This window comes from Polyodon spathula, chromosome 18, assembly GCF_017654505.1.
Source record: "Polyodon spathula isolate WHYD16114869_AA chromosome 18, ASM1765450v1, whole genome shotgun sequence".
Classification (NCBI taxonomy): domain Eukaryota; kingdom Metazoa; phylum Chordata; class Actinopteri; order Acipenseriformes; family Polyodontidae; genus Polyodon; species Polyodon spathula.
Genome location: NC_054551.1, coordinates 26,100,857 through 26,118,929, shown reverse-complemented (window position 1 = coordinate 26,118,929; position 18,073 = coordinate 26,100,857). Strand labels below are relative to the sequence as shown.

The following is an 18,073-nucleotide window of genomic DNA, read 5'->3' as shown; positions in this document are numbered from 1 at the left end:
AGAATGTTCAATTGTGTTCTCTCAACACAGCAACGTCCCACAACCGGTGCCATTACTTTTCACAGTATCAAACCTCTTCAAAAGTATTTTCTTCCAATACTGTTTTGTCATTGTTCATGGACAGAACAAAATACCCTCTGAAAACACTCAAATTTATTAGAATTATTTTACAGAGACTTTCTCTTCTGAGATTCACCTAGATATTTTAAATTCATGGTCCTAGTGATGATCACATCGCTGCTAAACCAACCTACTTCTTCTGCTTTTCTTTTTAGCCCGAAGGCAAAAGTAGACACCCTGTTGCAGTATTGGGCTGAGGTGAGCAGAGGAGTGCAGTTTCAACAACCCAGAGGCTCCTGCTGCTGCTCTGCAGTGAATATCAAGAGAAAAAAAAACATACAGAATTCAGCCCAGCCAGCAGATAAAGCTGCTGAACAAAAACATATTACATTCTAGTCATGCTCTCCTTTCCTAATTTCCCTTTTCACTGTTTTGTCTACCCTCCCGTTCCCTGGAGACTAGTGTGATTGATAGCCTAATCCAATGACTGTATTACAGGCGTCTCATCTTGGACTGCGTCCGCATCATTAGCAGTTAGCCTATGGTTAAATTCACAGCTCACTGCTTGGCACAGCCCCTGAGATTTAAGGGTCTGGCCTTTAGAAAATATTTAACATAAAATTGAAATCTTGACAGTACAGAGAACTCAGTTCTCTGCAAGTCTTTTTAATTAATCTGACTTACTGTACCATGGTAGTTGAACACGGTAAACTGTTACAGGGAGTACTGAAACGTGTAGCAGTAAATTAGACAACCACAAACTCGCACCTAAGACTTACGTATATATCCACACAGTATGTTTTTCTTTTACATGGTGAATGGCTGTTTCCATTTAGTGAATAAAAATGCAAATCTGAGAATGGTTCTGCTTTCAGGATGCTTTGCACTTTACTATGATCTGCAAGTAGGTGTTATCGCTATTAAAGCATTTTTCAGCAGAATACTGTACAATGGTAAAATAGATCAGACAGGCTTATCTTAGGTGTTGAACATGCAGTGTAGAGAGTGATAACAGTATAGAGTCTATGCTGGATGTACATTTCACAAATTTTCGAAACTGGTCTTCCCATTGACTAAATTGACTGAAGACATCAATTAACACTAGAACGACCATGTTTATAGGCATACCTAGAATAACCATGAAGTTTGACCGGCATATTAAAAACATCAAATGAAAAGGGCAAACAATTGAATATAACTTGTAGTTTCATTCAGGAATGTTATATACAGCATCTACACAACCGAAACATTGTAAATAAATTGAAAAGATGTGTTTATATACAGACATATTACATAAAGCGCAACCTCAAAAAATGGAAAAAATGAAATACAAATATTTGAAAATAAATGTGTGTGTGTGTGTATATATATACTACACACACACACACACACACACACACATCCTGCACTTTTCAGAATATGCAGTGCACTTACTGCAGACTGTCTTTGCGCATTTGACACAGCTATCAACAGTAACCCAGGCTTCTGCAATAAATGCTCCACAGCCATATACTAGTGCAATGAAAGCTTCTAATTCCTCCAGGGGCATTGACCAGGATCATCTTGTAGTTGCAGGTGAGCTTCTGCTTCAGTACAGTATTGTATATGATGAAGTGTATGCATGTCAATCAATAGGTGAAAAGCACTCAATGCGCTCTCATCAATGTTGCGTTTTGAATATGCCGTGGGCCCTGGAACTTCCCTCAAAATATTATGTTCACCCATTCTACCTGCAGCTTTAACACCAGGATTTATAGTATTCCAAACAGTGCCATCATTTCCAGCCTCTTGAGTGTCAGGTAGTGCTGGCACTACCACTGGAGTAGCAGCAGGATCAGATGTAGTAGCTGATGCAGTTGAAGTGGCTGGAATCCTTGCAGGAGCTGCCACAGGATTGCGTCTTCTCCTGCGCGCTCTTCGCGCACTCGGTCCTGGCACTTCGCTGGCATCCACCCCACTGTCACTGCAGCTGGAAGATTCATCTTCGCAAACCCAGTCTGCTTCAGAGCCAGATTTGTCATTGTCCATCTCTTCTGAATCAGAATCGTAGTTTGGTAAACTACAGTAATTCCAAACACTGATTTGCTGCCATGCGTGTTCTGCGATCCATTTTCAATGTGTATTGGGGTAACAAAGAATTTTAGAAAAAATAGTGACTTATAAAGATGATAGACTATCAGACAGACAGACAGGCACCGTGAGCTGTCAAGGCTGATTGATGGGCTATCAGGAGGCTCACTGAAACAACAGAAATGTCATAAGACTGCTCACTTGAGGAATGCAGACTGATATAATCAAATTTCAATACATGGCGGCAATTCCAGACTGAGAAACACAAATAATACTGCAACAATTGCTACAATATGTTTTAGATGTAATCAGTCAATTTGACCACTCCTGGTTGGAATAGGTATGACAGTATTTTATCTCCCTAATTTTTGCAGCTACACGATTTTTTCTTTGTCAGGGTAATTCCACCCATCCATTATTAACGGCTTAATCCTTTACAGTGTCGCGGTGAGCCGGAGCCTAACCGGGCTGACACAGGGCGTATGGCAGGACAGCATCCTGGACGGGACACCAGTCCATCACAGGGCCCCATGCACACACAAACACTCACACAGAGGGCAATTTAGAATGACGAATCAACCTGAACAGCATGTCTTTGGACTGTGGGCAGACCCACGCAGACACGGGGAGAACATGCAAACTCCACATAGACAGACCCCTAGGCCAGAATCAAACCCAGGACCCTGGGCAGCAGCGCTAACTACCACGTCACCATGCCGCCCGGTCAGGGTAATTAGTAGATACATTTAGGAAAAGTCAGCTCTGTATCTTCAAACACACACACAGCGCAATTTAAATTGAAATTCTAAAAATGGTCAAAATCACCGCCTTGGTTGTTCTAGTGTTAAACTGCAAACTGTTCTTCACATCTGTTGATGTCTTTTAGCTTCCCTTACTAAATCCATCAATACAGTCAGCGCCGCTTTATCGGGATGCCTTGGAAGAAGGACAAATAACTTGAATTAGCTGCTGTCCCAGTTAAATGAGAGGCAGTTGAGACAACCTTAGTCACACTTTTTTGATTGAATGAAATCATATCACATTATGATTAAATGTTAAATACATCATTTAAAATACGAGTCAATGTTTTTTTTTTTTTTTTTATTCCTAAGCAAAATGAATCCCAACTTTTTTTTGCAACAGCAGCCTGAGAAACCACAGGAGTCTCCAGCTCCTTCAACGTGATTTACGGAATTTACGCAAGTCACAGTATAATCACGTACTCACTGCACTGTGCTACGTAAACTTGTCTTCCTATGAAAATTATTAATTTTAAGCAGCAATCACAATTAACATTAGCCCTATTAGGTGGCACCGACTACACTATTGGATGTAACTGTCTGTAAAGCAAGCAGATAAATAAGAAAGCAATACAGTAACACAATAAATTCCTGTAAGCGTTATTGGTCCCAGTGTACTATCCAAATACTGTTATCAGTAATATTAGACTGGGTTTTTGAAGAAGCAAGTCTATATCTAATACAGACATTGCTCAGTGAGTCATTAGAAGCATGTAGCCTGATCTCACAAAGTGAGTTTATGTTGAAAGGGACATGGCTGTTCTTCAATCCAGCACTTGCTATTTTCAGTGTGTCTGCTTTGCTTGTGTGGAGCAAACATGAGCAGTGCAGATTTGTGCAAGCAGGTAAAAGTCTGGCAGCCTGTCAGATTGCCATTATCTGACTGCTGATCTCTGTGACGGTGATCAGCTGAAAAAAACAGATACAGCAGGCAGGAAAAATAAAATACAGAAGCCTTCTGAAAACTGCAGCAAACAGATAAGCGAACATTTATTCATTTAAAAAAAGTGTATTTCTTTACTAAAAACAGGTCTATGTTATATAACAATTCTACATTCCAAAAGTTAAAAGCACAAGTACTGTAGTGAAAAGCATTTAAAATGCAACTATTACCCAGGTAGTGAACACCAATCAAATGTGTGCTAAACAGCTGTGTATTGTACATGGCAGGAATTCATACAATCATTAATTTCACTTGTGTGTTAGACACTTGTGTGCATTAGTCTATACATATATACAAAATTAAGAATTTGGATTAGAGTTTTTGTTTAATGAAATTGAAGTATACATGTGATCTAGTTCTTGGCCAAACTGCCGTAGATCATGCAATAAGGATAGGTAGAAAATTCATAATTGACTTTCAAAATGCTGCAATTCCAACAATTCGAATGCAGGGTGACGTGTGTGCCGAAATCCCTTTAAAATAACAAACAGTAAACCTTTTTTAGCACATACCTACAGACTATTATGTTCTGTAGCTGTTAGGTTTACAGCTGTACACACACCTGCAACTACAGTACACGACTACTGCAGAGGACAGTAACCTCTGCTATGCCCATCTGTAGAGTGCTCTACCCCTTTAAAAAACCCAGTAATTGATGGCTGGCTCCTTTTCCAGCATGTTCATAACCAGACCACTCTTGGGAATGTCAAAAAACACAGCAGCAACAACTTAAAATGCGAAAAGATGACCAATAACACAACAATCAGCAATCACCAACACAGGACAGGGGAAAGGTGATGTCACAAACAAATGGTATTTGCTTCTTCTGCTGTCAGAGTTCTTTTATAGAAACCGTTTTAGAGTGATAGTGGTTTTAAAAGCGGTGACGGCAGACATGCTAAAGGTTGACCTGAAAAATCTGAAACCGTCCGAGCCCCAGCACTGATATTAATGTGAAGTTGTCTGAAGCTGACCTGTAGAGAAACATAGCATCTATCTATAAAATAGGAAAAAAAAGGGTCGATATTCTATTTGTACATCGCTTATTGTGGAAAATGTATTTGACAACGGTTGCCAAATTCAGGTCAAAGCATCACAAAGAAATCTGATGAACAAATGTCTAGATCATAACCAGATATACCCAAACTGATGGTCAATTTTAGTAATACAACAGGAACACAAATGTTTCAATGATGCATCTACAGTATGTCTCGGTGCTAAAGCTAGTCTAACTCTTTCAATGTCTTTCAGTTCTGTCATTTTACTGACCCGGGTTTTTAAATGGTCGGCTTCAGAAAACACGGGTGTTAATAACTACTGTATAACCCTTGAAAATGTCTTACTACAATGTTTTATATTTATTTGTAGGCAATAAGGAATTCACAGTTCTGTTTTTGTAGCTAGCTGGGGTTCCCGAGTGGTTCATCCACTTAAAGCACTGCCACAGGAAATGCAGGATGAGTCATACAGCTTGGACAGCACCAGTTCACGTCCGGGCTGTGCAAAGAGGCTGAACTTTGCTGGGCTCTGAAGGGGGCATCACATTGGCTCTGATGCTTCCAGGGATGGGGATCGGAAACCGTCAGGGACTTATTCTCTTCATCGCACAACAGCGAATCGTACTGGCCAGACACTGAGCATATTCAGAGTGGATAAAACGCAGGGCTGATCTCTGTCTTCCATGATCGGTAGCCCGCCCACTTCTGCTCTTGATTCTGGCTCTAAAAGCGATTCTGGCTTCAGGATTGCAAGATCAGAGGACGCTCACACGCCCTTGGAAAGTCAAATTGGTGGAAAATAAATAAAACATAACAATTGGTCCCTTACATTTTTATGATGTCTGCAACCACTCAAATATTGTGATTTTTGTTACTTTTTGATTCCTTCTGTGGTAATGTGAGCCACGTTTAGAGGCTTCTCTTCTGTTCTAGTTGCCAGCCAAAGACATATACATCAAGCGTCTGAACCAGCACTTAATATTTAAGTAATTGCACTTAGAACCACTCAGAATTCGAATTATATTTAGCTTGGCAGTTAAAAGGTTGAAGCTTCAACTGCATTCACAATACATTTTAAACCTGTAGAAGGAATTAAAGACCAAAGCATGTCTTTGTTAAGCAAATGAGAAGAGTACTGTTTAAGAGGTGATAGTTTACTGGGTGTGGATGTGCTTTCTTGTTTTAACATTAGAACCAAGGAAGTCATTTTGACTGTTTTTGGAATTTCAATTTAAATTGCTGGGCGTTTGTTTAAGATACAGAGCTGTGCTTTTCTGACTTATCCTAAATATATGTACTAATTACCCTGACAAAGAAAGAATCGTGTACCTGCAAAAATTAGGGAGACAAAATACTGTCATGCCGCCATGTATTGAAGTTTGATTAGATTTTTATGTAGTGACTTGCATTGAACAGACTTGATAGCCAAGGCTATGTTTGCAAATTTTCACTTCAATAGGCATAATGGTTTCAGAGAAGAAGACGTTCGAATATTTTTTGACAAATCCATTATGGCCGCCAAACCATGTGACCAATCAACTTCTCTTGAACAAATCTAAATATAGGGTAGTCTGTGCCCCAAGTTTCACATCTCTACCGTAAGCGATTTTGGAGAAGATGATTTTTTTTTTTTTAAAATTGGCCAAAATTGACCAAAAATCCAATATGGTTGCCAAACCATGTGACCTTTGACATTTGTTTTCGCTCTGACATGACTTCCCATAGGCCTCGATAACCCTACCAAGTTTTGTGACTTGATTTTGTGTTGATTTTACAGACATTTGAAAATTTTTGCGGAATAATAAATAAATAAATAATCCTAACAATGACAATAGGGATCCAGAAACTTCGTAACTTTGTAACACAACTTTTGCTCCTGGGTAGTAAGTGTTATTTCCTAATTGCTTATGCTTCAGAAGTATAGAAAATGGCTATTATTCCCCACAAACTTTGCTTTTGTGACCAGGACAGTGATATTTTGAAATTTACCTATTTCCAATGAGAAAACGGGCGAATGTGTGTCTTTTCGGTCACGTAAAGTCAGAAAAAAACAACATATGAATCCAAATTAACATGTATTTATACTAAAGTAATACAAAAATGACTACAAAAAGATTTAAAAGTGAGTAGTTTTTCGAGATTTACGATTATACTGTAAATCACTTTCACGAATCAGCCCCCAAATGTAGTCTCCCATCATGTTCTCGTTATACTGTCCTTGGTAGCGGCGTTCAAAGTCCAGTATATCCTGGTGGAAGCGCTCGCCTTGCTCCTCCGAGTACGCTCCCATGTTCTCCTTGAATTTATCAAGATGAGCATCAAGGATATAGACTTTGAGGGACATCCTACAGCCCATTGTGCTGTAGTTCTTCACCAGAGTCTCAACCAGCTCCACATAGTTTTCGGCCTTGTGATTGCCCAGGAAGCCCCGAACCACTGCGACAAAGCTGTTCCAAGCTGCTTTCTCCTTACTAGTGAGCTTCTTGGGGAATTCATTGCACTCCAAGATCTTCTTTATCTGTGGTCCGACGAAGACACCGGCTTTGACCTTTGCCTCAGACAGCTTAGGAAAGAAGTCTTGAAGGTACTTGAAGGCTGCCGACTCCTTATCTAGAGCTCTGACAAACTGTTTCATAACGCCCAATTTGATGTCAGGGGTGGCATCAGCACCTTCCGGGGGTCCACCAGTGGCTCCCACTTGACGTTGTTCCTCCCCACACAGAACTTGGTCCGCTGTGGCCAGTCCCGCCTGTGATAGTACGCCTTGGTGTCCCTGCTGTCCCAAAGGCAAAGATAGCAGGGAAACTTGGTAAAACCGCCTTGGAGACCCATCAGAAACGCCACCATTGCAGCCTCTTGATGCCATCTCAGAAAAATGCAGATATGTATCCACTTAGGCAGCTGGAACTAAACTGAACTGGTGGGCTTAAGGCCCCTGTATTTATACTACTATTTATATTACTGGAAAGTTCTAGAAGTTACTCCAAGTTTACTCAGCACTGAATCTATCTGGAATGTTCCAGAAAATAGGTACATTTCAAAATACCACTGTCCTGGTCACAAAAGCAAAGTTTGTGGGGAATAATAGCCATTTTCTATACTTTTGAGGCATAAGCAACTAGGAAATAACACTTACTACCCAGGAACAAAAAAAAAAAAAAAAAAAAAAAACAATTGTTACATGGTGTAATAAGTTCACTTCCAGGACACAGACTTTTATTGTTAGATTAACAGACACTGTTGGAGGAAAGGAGATATCAGACATCTTCAATTATGTCTAGCAACACAAAACTGAAACCAACTTCATACTCAGAAACAGAGCAAATCCCATGGCAATAAACATTTATTCTCAAAGCAGTATTACAAATAAAACATATTCATACCTTAATAACCCTCATACCTTATCTCTTTTTTTATTGAAATGTAGTCAAACAGGCAGCAATAACAGGGTTGAGAAACACAATAATGTATTTTATTACAGCCTGCATTACACTGAAGAGGGTTCATCAGAATGCTGTGAGGGCTGACCTCGTCATACACACCTACAGTAGGGGTTTCAACGGGGAGTAAGCAAACTTTGAAGTGTCATAGGGGTTACGCAGCGCGACTAAAAATGAAAATAAAACAATGATCCTGTATTTATTTTTTTAATGGTATTACATATTATCTCTAAACTACTGTGTTTAAATATTTCATTTTTGTTCAGCAGCTCAAAGTCTGACTAGTTATCATCAACGTGTACGCATGCGTGACTTAGATTGCGTGGATTTCCACTCTGATATGAGGGTGATGAAGCATGTGATTCTGCCTATGAACAGCACTGCCCAGAGCGTTCGGTGCTGTTCATGAACTTTGCAGTTTTCAACTTGTCATATAATTGAATACTAATCAGCGAAGCACAATCTGCATTTTTTAGACGTACAAATCGTCCTATATACACAAATAATCCCAATTATCAAACATTTTAAATGGCACACAATTATGCTGTGATGGGAAGTAAATGGTAACGTGATAAACATTTAAAGTGTTTTTAGACTGTTTAGGGTTAATAACAATTTTGCCTAAACTGTTGCGACATATAATATATACATTATTAAATAAACAGGGAAGGTGTTTTTTGTTAAATTTGATTATTCTACCTTTTATTGCAACTGTGGTACCATTTCGAAGAATGAAAATTGTAAATGGGTACTTGAGCTGAAACCTCCAGACAGAGGGGGTACACTTTTTAAAAAAGGTTGAAAACCACTGACCTATGGCATAAATTTAACAGAGCATTTCAAGTTATGTGGCTTCTACAGGCAGAGACTGCTAAGTGATCATTTGTAACTTTACAGCCTGCCCACATCAAACACTAATTAAGCATGTAATATAATGTTTCTTTCACAGGGAAGATATGTTAAATAAAAAAAAATAATAATAAAAAAAATTCTGACAAACAGACACAACCTGTGCATAATGTTTCATGTCACTGGTTACCTTTCATATATTTCCTCTTCATGATCAGCTCAATATAGGGACTACTGTAGTTCAACATTAAGACTAGTCTGTGTTATTCTGTTTCGATTTCAGGTCCAATCTCAAAAAAAGGACCAAACAAAACATACATTTTGTACACCACACTTTCACTGCCGCCACCCATCAACCAAACAAGCAGTCTATTAAGACCATTTTGGATGCTTTGTGGATTCCACTACAGCCAACAAAACATCCAGTAAATAAAATAACTAACCCTACTGAACGATTTGTACAGGACTGTATATTTGATAAAGCCAAGTAAATCAACATTAAGGACAGTTAAGAACATTCTATGTGATCACATAAACTAAATGTACATGTATGTACTGTCAAGCATTTACTTTATAATCTTTGCAGTATATAAAAAAAAAAAAAAAAAAAAAAGTGAAAAAAGGGTATTTCTAGTGCTTTCACACTCAATCTGCCCCATCTGTCACCACTATTAAAGGCAATGACCAGTGTTGAACTGTGAAGTCAGAAAAGCACTCGAAACATGCTAGTACAGCCTGCTGCAAGGACATCCTGGTGTGTCACACAGCCTCCGAGGGAAGTGTGTGCAGTGAGAAGGGTAACACCTACCAGACACTCCACCATATGTGGTCCGCCTTCCTACGCCAACGGCAGGCCAGGGTGTGCCGTCTGCTCTCAGTCCCATCAGCCCAGAGACAGTGTTGGTTGCTGTAACGCCATCTGCACCACCTGCGAGGCACTTATTAGTGGTTAACTGAGGAAATTTGATTCCATACTCACCCACTTTTTCTATATTAAACAAGGACATGGTTTACAAACCAGGAGTTATTAGATCCCAAATAAACAAATTTCCCACTAATATTTAGCCCTTAACATAACCAAACTAAACTACCCTACAGTAATTCTCCCCAACAAATGGCAAACAGTTACAAAAAGTGCCAACCAATGGAATTATTGCACTAGGTAAACTATTTCAAATATAGAACACCTGTTCATCTTTCTGTCATGAATAACAACGCCCCCCAACGAATGAAACGTGTCTCTTACCTTCTTGGGCAGCCGTTGCAATATCCACTATGTTGGTGACATTAGGGGTCAGCTTGGCAAAGAAAGGAATCTTAACAGCTTGTCGTACCCAGCGACAGATGTTTCGCACCAGCTCTGGATCCTGTTCAAATGGGTCAGTTACAAAACTCAGTGATGAACTAATCTGATAAATCTGCACATTGAGCAAAGCAGCAGAACATAATTCTGCCAATCTGTCACCCCGGCATGGGGCAGGGAAGGCATTCTATTCAGCTCTTTACAGAACCTGCATTTATCACAGTTTACCCATACCTCTGTGGGCTTACAATGCTTATCCATGCTTTTTTACACTTTGCTATGCTTTTACTATGGAAAACTTTTATAACAGTTCTGGCTGACCCACCAACTTTGTAACAAAGCTTGCTCTTTTAATTCCTACAGTGCCCAAACAGGGGTTTTCTTTATGTGTGTATCATTGTACCAATTTTGAGCAACACTGAAACGCTGCTTCATGGTAACATGTTCATTTCACAGTTTAGTCTCATCCCCATTACTACAGTGCATTATCATGACAGTTATCTTTCTCTGTCTCCATTCTTTTCTGAAATATCCAATAACCGTCGGCATATATCCCCTTGAGCAATGGCTTTAGCTGATGCTGTGTAAAGAATTGAGATTTACAATGTATATATCTATATATAGAAAGCAGAGCTTAGAGGTCACTTGGAAAAGAGGGTAAAGGTTACCTGAGCACCAAATCCAATTACAAGTACATAAATGAGAATGGATTCAGAACAACAATGATGTTGTAAACCTCTTTTTTTTTTCCTCCACTTTAAAAAGTCCCCAAGTCTCCAGGATTAACAAGGTTGATATCTGTTTTCAATACTTTTGGAGACAGTAATTGACAAATGATAGTTGAAGGCTGGGTTGCTTTAGAACCGTGTGCTTTAGTACCAACAAATACAGTGATCTTGCAAAAAAAGTGTATTAGATATATGCTCTATTCCTGCATAGGAAAGTGAAAAGTCAGATCACTTTAGTTTTTTCAGAAGATGATATATTCAGGCACATGCACCTAATAGCAAGTACGTCTCCTGCAATTTGCATTGTTTTATCTCAGACTTAAACACAGTAGTAAACAAGACTGAAGTGTCAGATTCAACCTTTACACTTACATTACCTGTCAGAAAAAGAAGAACCAATAAAACTCTCCCCCACAGCTGACTTGTGTTAATGTCATTTCTCTAAAATAATCTGACCAAACATTGAGCTGAGCTAGAATGGGGGTGGGGAGGGGTGTACTTTAGTTTTCTCTACCAGCTTTATAAAAAATAAATGGAAATCTAGACCTGCCAAAGCAATGTTAATTTGTGAGCACATATATACAGATCATTGGAGGATCCCATTCACAAGTTATGCCAGTTATTTAAAAGACACATTTTTGAGGTTATTTATGAAATGTTTCTAGACTGTTATTAAAATTTTGATTACTCCCAAAAAGGCAGCTATCCCTAGATCATCAAGAGTGGATATGACTAACCTATAATATATCCCGTACTGATAAACAGATGGATTACACAGGCACCGAAAAATGCTCTTAAAAACCCAGCGGTGGCTTATTCCAGCAACATATATGTTGATCAAATCAACCCCTAAGTTAATTTTGATGTAATGTATTTACTAACGCACTGGGGGACATTAAATATTACTGTCCATGAAACACCTTCAGCTTCTTAAGAAACACTACTGACTGTATTACAGAGTTTACCCAGTAGCATAAAACTGGTCAGGTTGAAAACAATATATTAAGTGTATATACCAGAGCTTTGTAATATAAATTATCTAAAATGGTATAAATTATTGATATGATACATGACAATGAGAAAATAATTCAGTTGTCAATTTTACCAAAAGAAAACCGTTTCCTGCAGACTGAGATTATTACAGGACTCTAGCTTAGCAGTTAAGTAAATGTATCTTTAATCTCATTGACAAGGTCAGTCTTAAAAATAGGGAATATTAGATCTGTGGTCTGGTTTTTTTGTGCAAGGAAGAGACCTACTTTTAAAATTGTTTTCGTGACTAAATTCCATCAGTAGATTTTAATTCTTAAGAATACTATCAACAAAATACATAACATAAATACCAATAACTTGTACTTTGTCACCAACTCAAATAATCCCCCCATATAAAACAAAACTAATGTTTTCCACAGCTGTTCAGAAAAATTGTCGAATGGTGTGATTAAATGGTATTGCCTCTCTTTAGTTCACACAGAGGTTACCTGCCTGCAGGCATAGAGCTTTCATTAGGTTTATGTCTTACAGGAGAAAATTTAAAGCAAAGAATATAACTCTTGTAATTTATGAGCACTGCAGGAAGAAAATAGCTTTGTCTCCTGTTTAGAAGAAAACAATTTTAAGTCCCTGGACTATAATAAATAGTCAGAATAGCAAGATAGAAAACCATGCCTTATCTTGCCACCTCAAGCTAGATAAAGCCTTTAAGACTCGTTATTACTGCACACGTGTCTCTGGCCTCGACAGTCACAATAATTTCACTCTGTATTTTCATTGTTTACGACATTGTACCAAAGTGGGCTTTGGAAAGTTCTGCCTACATCAGCTTTTCTTTGTCCAGAGAGAATACCATCATGTCAATAGAACAACATGTTATCAATTGCATGGCAATAGTACTGTATCATGACTGTTACTCCTTGCTGTCCTGTTTTTAGAATATTTTAAATGCATTATCTATGCACAAACCACAGTGAAAACATCCATCCATCCACCCATTACCATTAACCGCTTAATCCTTTACAGGGTCGCAGTGAGCCGGAGCCTAACCCGGCAGACGCAGGGCGCAAGGCGGGGCTACATCCTGGACAGGACGCCAGTCCATCAAAGGGCACCACACACACAGGGCAATTTAGAGTGACCAATCAACCTGAACAGTATGTGTTTGGACTGTGGGAGGAAACCAGAGTACCCAGAGAAAACTCACGCGAACATGGGGAGAACATGAAAACTCCACACAGACAGACCCCTAGGCCGGAATCGAACTGGCCCAGGACCCTGTGAGGCACCAGTGCTAACCACCACACCACCGTGCCACCCACTTTGAAAAAAACTGCATTTATGTCCTAATAAGACAACATCTTAATAAACTGCCTTATTTCCAAGTACAGTGTCATAACTCATGGTTAATTAATATGACCCCAAGTAAGGTTTCTGAATGGCTTTATTTATTTATTTATGTATTTATTTATTAATTTAGAAGTTCTGGCTGCATTACTTATTTTTTTCCTCAATAGTCAGTCTTGCAGCTTATACTATGCTAAATAGTATTTAAGTGGCTTTTTTCTTTATACTGTACTACTACAGCTGTTTAGCCCACTGTATTCTAGCCTAAAACATTAAATAATAGTGTGAAACTAACCAATAATAGAACATGGCATCCACAACATTTTAGCAAGTTCATTTATAATGTTTTTTTAGCTTGACTGCAGTGTGCTGTCTGTAATAATAAATATTATAATCATTAAATATACTGTACATATAGATTAGCACCTCCAATTGCTACTGCAAATGGCATCTTAAGAGTACAGGCACACATATATTGTATTACTTTTATTACCTTTTGGAATTTTGAAAATCCTATATATTTCATGTATGCATTCCGAATTCAAGGAAGATTCATAGCCGATTAATAAAAGTGTTAAAAATTAATTCTACTCTTTAAATAATATTACAGAACTACAAATCATGGCTTATCCATTTACAACTTTGGCATTGACCACGGTGGCAATGGCGGTGTTTGGTTTCTTTGACAAAGTTACAGTTTTCAAACTGAATCGTGAAATTAATAACAATAATCTTTATTTTTATATAGCGCCTTTAATAGTGGACCACCATCACCCTAGATACAAGACTAGGGTGTGCGAACTATGTTCATCAGCTGCAGAGTCACTTACAACAACATCTCACCCAAAAAAGATGGCGCACAAGGAGGTTAAGTGACTTACTCAGGGTCACACAGTGAGTGAGCCTGGATTTGAACCAAGGACCTGCTGATTGCAAGCCTGTTTCTTTAACCACTGGACCACACAGCCTCTTAATCAAAAGAAAGATCAATGTCTGACAACATGATTCAGTTAATAAGATTATCTAGTGTTGCAGGGGTTCTAAATGAATGGAAAAAAAATAAATCATCGTGCTTTTCTGTTTGTTAATGCATACTGTATTCATTCACTGCACACATCTTTGGGTTTTGTAATCCCCCCCTCCCCCTTTTTCATTTACCAGTTGCACAAATGCACTTGCAATATCTATTTTAAAGCTTTTCAAAGATTAAATATGTAATAATGCAGAACTGAAACTCTGTGGCTAGTTTATTTATGCCTTGAGGTATAAAACACACCAGTGCTTTAGTGCTGTATTTCTGAAGAGACGTGAGAGAGATTTAAGTTGAGGTCTTACCTGCCCGCAGGCCAAGCCCATGCCTCTCTCTCCCATGCCATGTGGACAGGATAGGTTTAACTCCAGGGCATCCGCTCCAGAAGCCTGTGAAAATATGGAACATGCTAAACTGTAAAATCATTTTAGTTAAAAATGCAGCAGGAATTAGACATTTTTTTTTTTACTAGCTTTGCATAATTCAAGGTAGCATGTTCTACAAATGTTACTTACATGTCTTTGTTAAATAAATACACTTACTGTAAGGAGGAAAAATGGCCATTAAAAAAGGAGAGGTGCCATTTTTCTAGCACACTATTCCTAACGTCAATAACTGTGTGTTAACGTTTACAGAAAAAATTGGACGTATGATTCAGGATTCTTAATTACACAAATATTTAACAGATTTAAGCTGGGACCAAATCATAACTTTGACAAGCCGCTAATCGCACTTAACAAAACTGTATTTAATAGCGTATTCTTTTTATGAGTAGAAGAAATAAGATACTTACAAAAAAAGAAAACACTTTTAATTACAGTTTTGTTAAGTGTGATTAGCAGGTTGTCAAAGTTTTGATTTGGTCCCAGCCTTAGTCACTGACATCGTGCTGAAGTGCCTTCACTTTTTTTGTGGCACAATGTTCTGCCCTGGCAGCTCCAAATATTTGCAGAATGTAAATGCTGCAGCATATTATGTAGCATAGCTGTAGCAATATACTTCAATGGGACACTAGGACAACATTTTGCCTTAACTTCTCATTGCTTACAGTGTATCTACTGCTGTTTATAATGTATACATTGCTGTATCTGCTGCTCTATAAAAAGGTTACTCATTTTAATCTATTAAGACATTTACTGAATTCTACAGTTGTGCTAATCTACGGACACTCCAAGTAACCAATAAAACGGTAAAGTCCTGAGTTTACTTACTTAATGAGAAGCCAAGAACTTAATCTACAATCTACAATTGGGGCAGTGGTGAGAACAGGAAACCATAATGTAATAAAGTGCATGGTGTACATGTACTGTATACAAAGGTAAAAAAATGTATTGATCTTAAACTGAAGTAGAATCTCAAATGTATTTTCAATTAAACAAACTGGGTATTTAAAAACATGCTGTATAAATAAATGACAGAGTGAAGAGTTCAAAGTCTATTGAGCAGGAAATGCGTCTGACAGGCAATTACATTTGCAAAAGCGTTTTTCAAATGCATCAGAAGAGGGATTTAAACAATTATGAAAGCTCTACAAACCTGCCAGAGTGAGTCCAGTGACAGATTTATGATTTTCCTCAAACTGACAACCATTAGAGAGGAAAAGAATAATAAGCATTTTAGCCTTACAAAGAGCAGAGGAGCAAGTGGCATGGTAAAGTAATTTATCACAGTCAGCTTTAGGAATGGGAGAGCTCATGTCAAGCATGGATTCTGCAAAAAATTTCATGGTCAATTAGGTGAATACAGGTATAAAACAGGCACAATGCTAAAAGATCACAAAGCCAATTACCAATAATGTTTAATTTCACCCCTCTTTACTAAGCCCTTTATATTAACAGCATTTTCTTGGATTCTACAAAAGGCCCAGAGACACAAAATTAAGTGCTATCATTATGGATCACAATAAGAAGCTTTGGTATACTTTGCAAGGCAAAACCCATGTGATCGTTATTATTGTCAGCTTAGGTTTGAATAAAGGATGGGGAAGCAAATCCTGGTCTGTGAAGCAAAGTGTTCTGTGGCAGTCAGTGATTTAGTCAGAGCTTCAGCAGCTTCAGCTTGTAAAAAGAAGAGATTTTTCTTATCTTTTCCCCTGGAGCTATGAGTACAAGCTGGGAGTGAGAGGGGCTCCCAGCTTCTGTAACAAGCCAACCAAATTTTTAATCCCATTAATAGACTCATGCATTTTTAGATAGATATGTACATACATTTTAATACATGATAAATGTTGTGAAACTTGTAGAATATGAATTTTAAATGCATGTTTATGCATGTGAAATAAAATAGATACCAGAACCCTGCATTAAATTCATAACAATGTATTACACATAAGATTTATGGGATTTTAATCCCTGACCCATTTTCTGGTATACACTCTTAACAATCTTTTTTTTTTGGTCAATACCAGTTGCCTGGTATTATTCAAACTAGGGTTCTGGAGTTATGCTGTGTTACAGCTTACCAAAAACTGCTCAAAAAAACAGCACAGGAGTCACTGTGTGTGCTTTATGGTATTCGTGTTTGATATTACCGAGCAGAGCACAGAAGTGTAATTACCAACCCTGCCCAGTCAGCACAAGATATTTAAACACCCCTAATGTTCAGTTTCTATTTGTGTTGCTTTGGCAGTGCTTATCCCTTAAAACCTAAATATCAGAAGCTACAATAAAATGAGCATATTCATTTCAAACATGGGAATGATGCAGGAAGAATATGAAGTGTTTTCCAAATCTTAGGATGGTCTTGGCCAACACAGAAGGTTATCAGTGCATGTATTATTAAGAGGTGCCCATTCCGATGTTTAAATTCATTCATCTATTCCAGTGCTTTACCCTCCGTAGATTGGAAGCGAGTCAGACAAATGATTAATGAAAATAGAAAACTGGACCCAGAATAAACCCCCAGGGGGACCCCAAAAGAACAAGCTTTAATTTTGAGCAGATATAACTCAAAACTTGTTAACTGGCTTCTTCCCAGCAAGCAGGAACAAACCAGGAAATCACAGATTCCAGACTCAGGCTGAGCAGGACATTAAATACATTTCAATGTCTTTAATGTTTCATTTGTCACACATTTTATTTAATATCTCACTATTACAATTTCTGATGTTATTGTAGTTTAATGTTTAATTGAGGGGTGCAGGTGGGAGGAGCTACATTTTATATTCTAATTATATTCTAATTGTTAAGCAATTTAACAATTATTATTCGTTACAGCACATAAATCCATCGTGATGTCATCCTCTGAAAATAACATCAGATTTATATGCTATAACAAACAGTAGGCTATTAATTCCCCTTTTGATTGATAGCAATTGGGGTTTATATCCTGTGTGGTAAATGGACCAGACAGAGGTTTAATATTGCTATGAAAAAAAAAAGGTTTAAAAAAACTGGTTATAAAGCCTGAGGAACACAGACAATTGCAGGGCATAGTAAATGACAAATGTCAGACAGTAGACTAAAAAAATAATAACACCAGAACAGCTAAATGTAGGTAATAATTGTTTCTAC

General features: G+C 38.1%; 1 protein-coding gene across 1 annotated transcript in view; it reads right to left on the bottom strand.

The window, feature by feature from the left end:
• LOC121330800 (dihydropyrimidine dehydrogenase [NADP(+)]-like) overlaps positions 1 to 18,073 on the bottom strand; it is a 170,987-nt gene that overhangs the window by 38,176 nt on the left and 114,738 nt on the right. The window contains exons 16-18 of the mRNA XM_041277594.1: positions 14,867 to 14,950; positions 10,407 to 10,527; positions 9,969 to 10,088 (exon numbers count right to left, since the gene is read on the bottom strand). Of these exons, the coding sequence (XP_041133528.1) occupies positions 9,969 to 10,088; positions 10,407 to 10,527; positions 14,867 to 14,950 (325 nt within the window). The remainder of the gene's footprint in view (positions 1 to 9,968; positions 10,089 to 10,406; positions 10,528 to 14,866; positions 14,951 to 18,073) is intronic.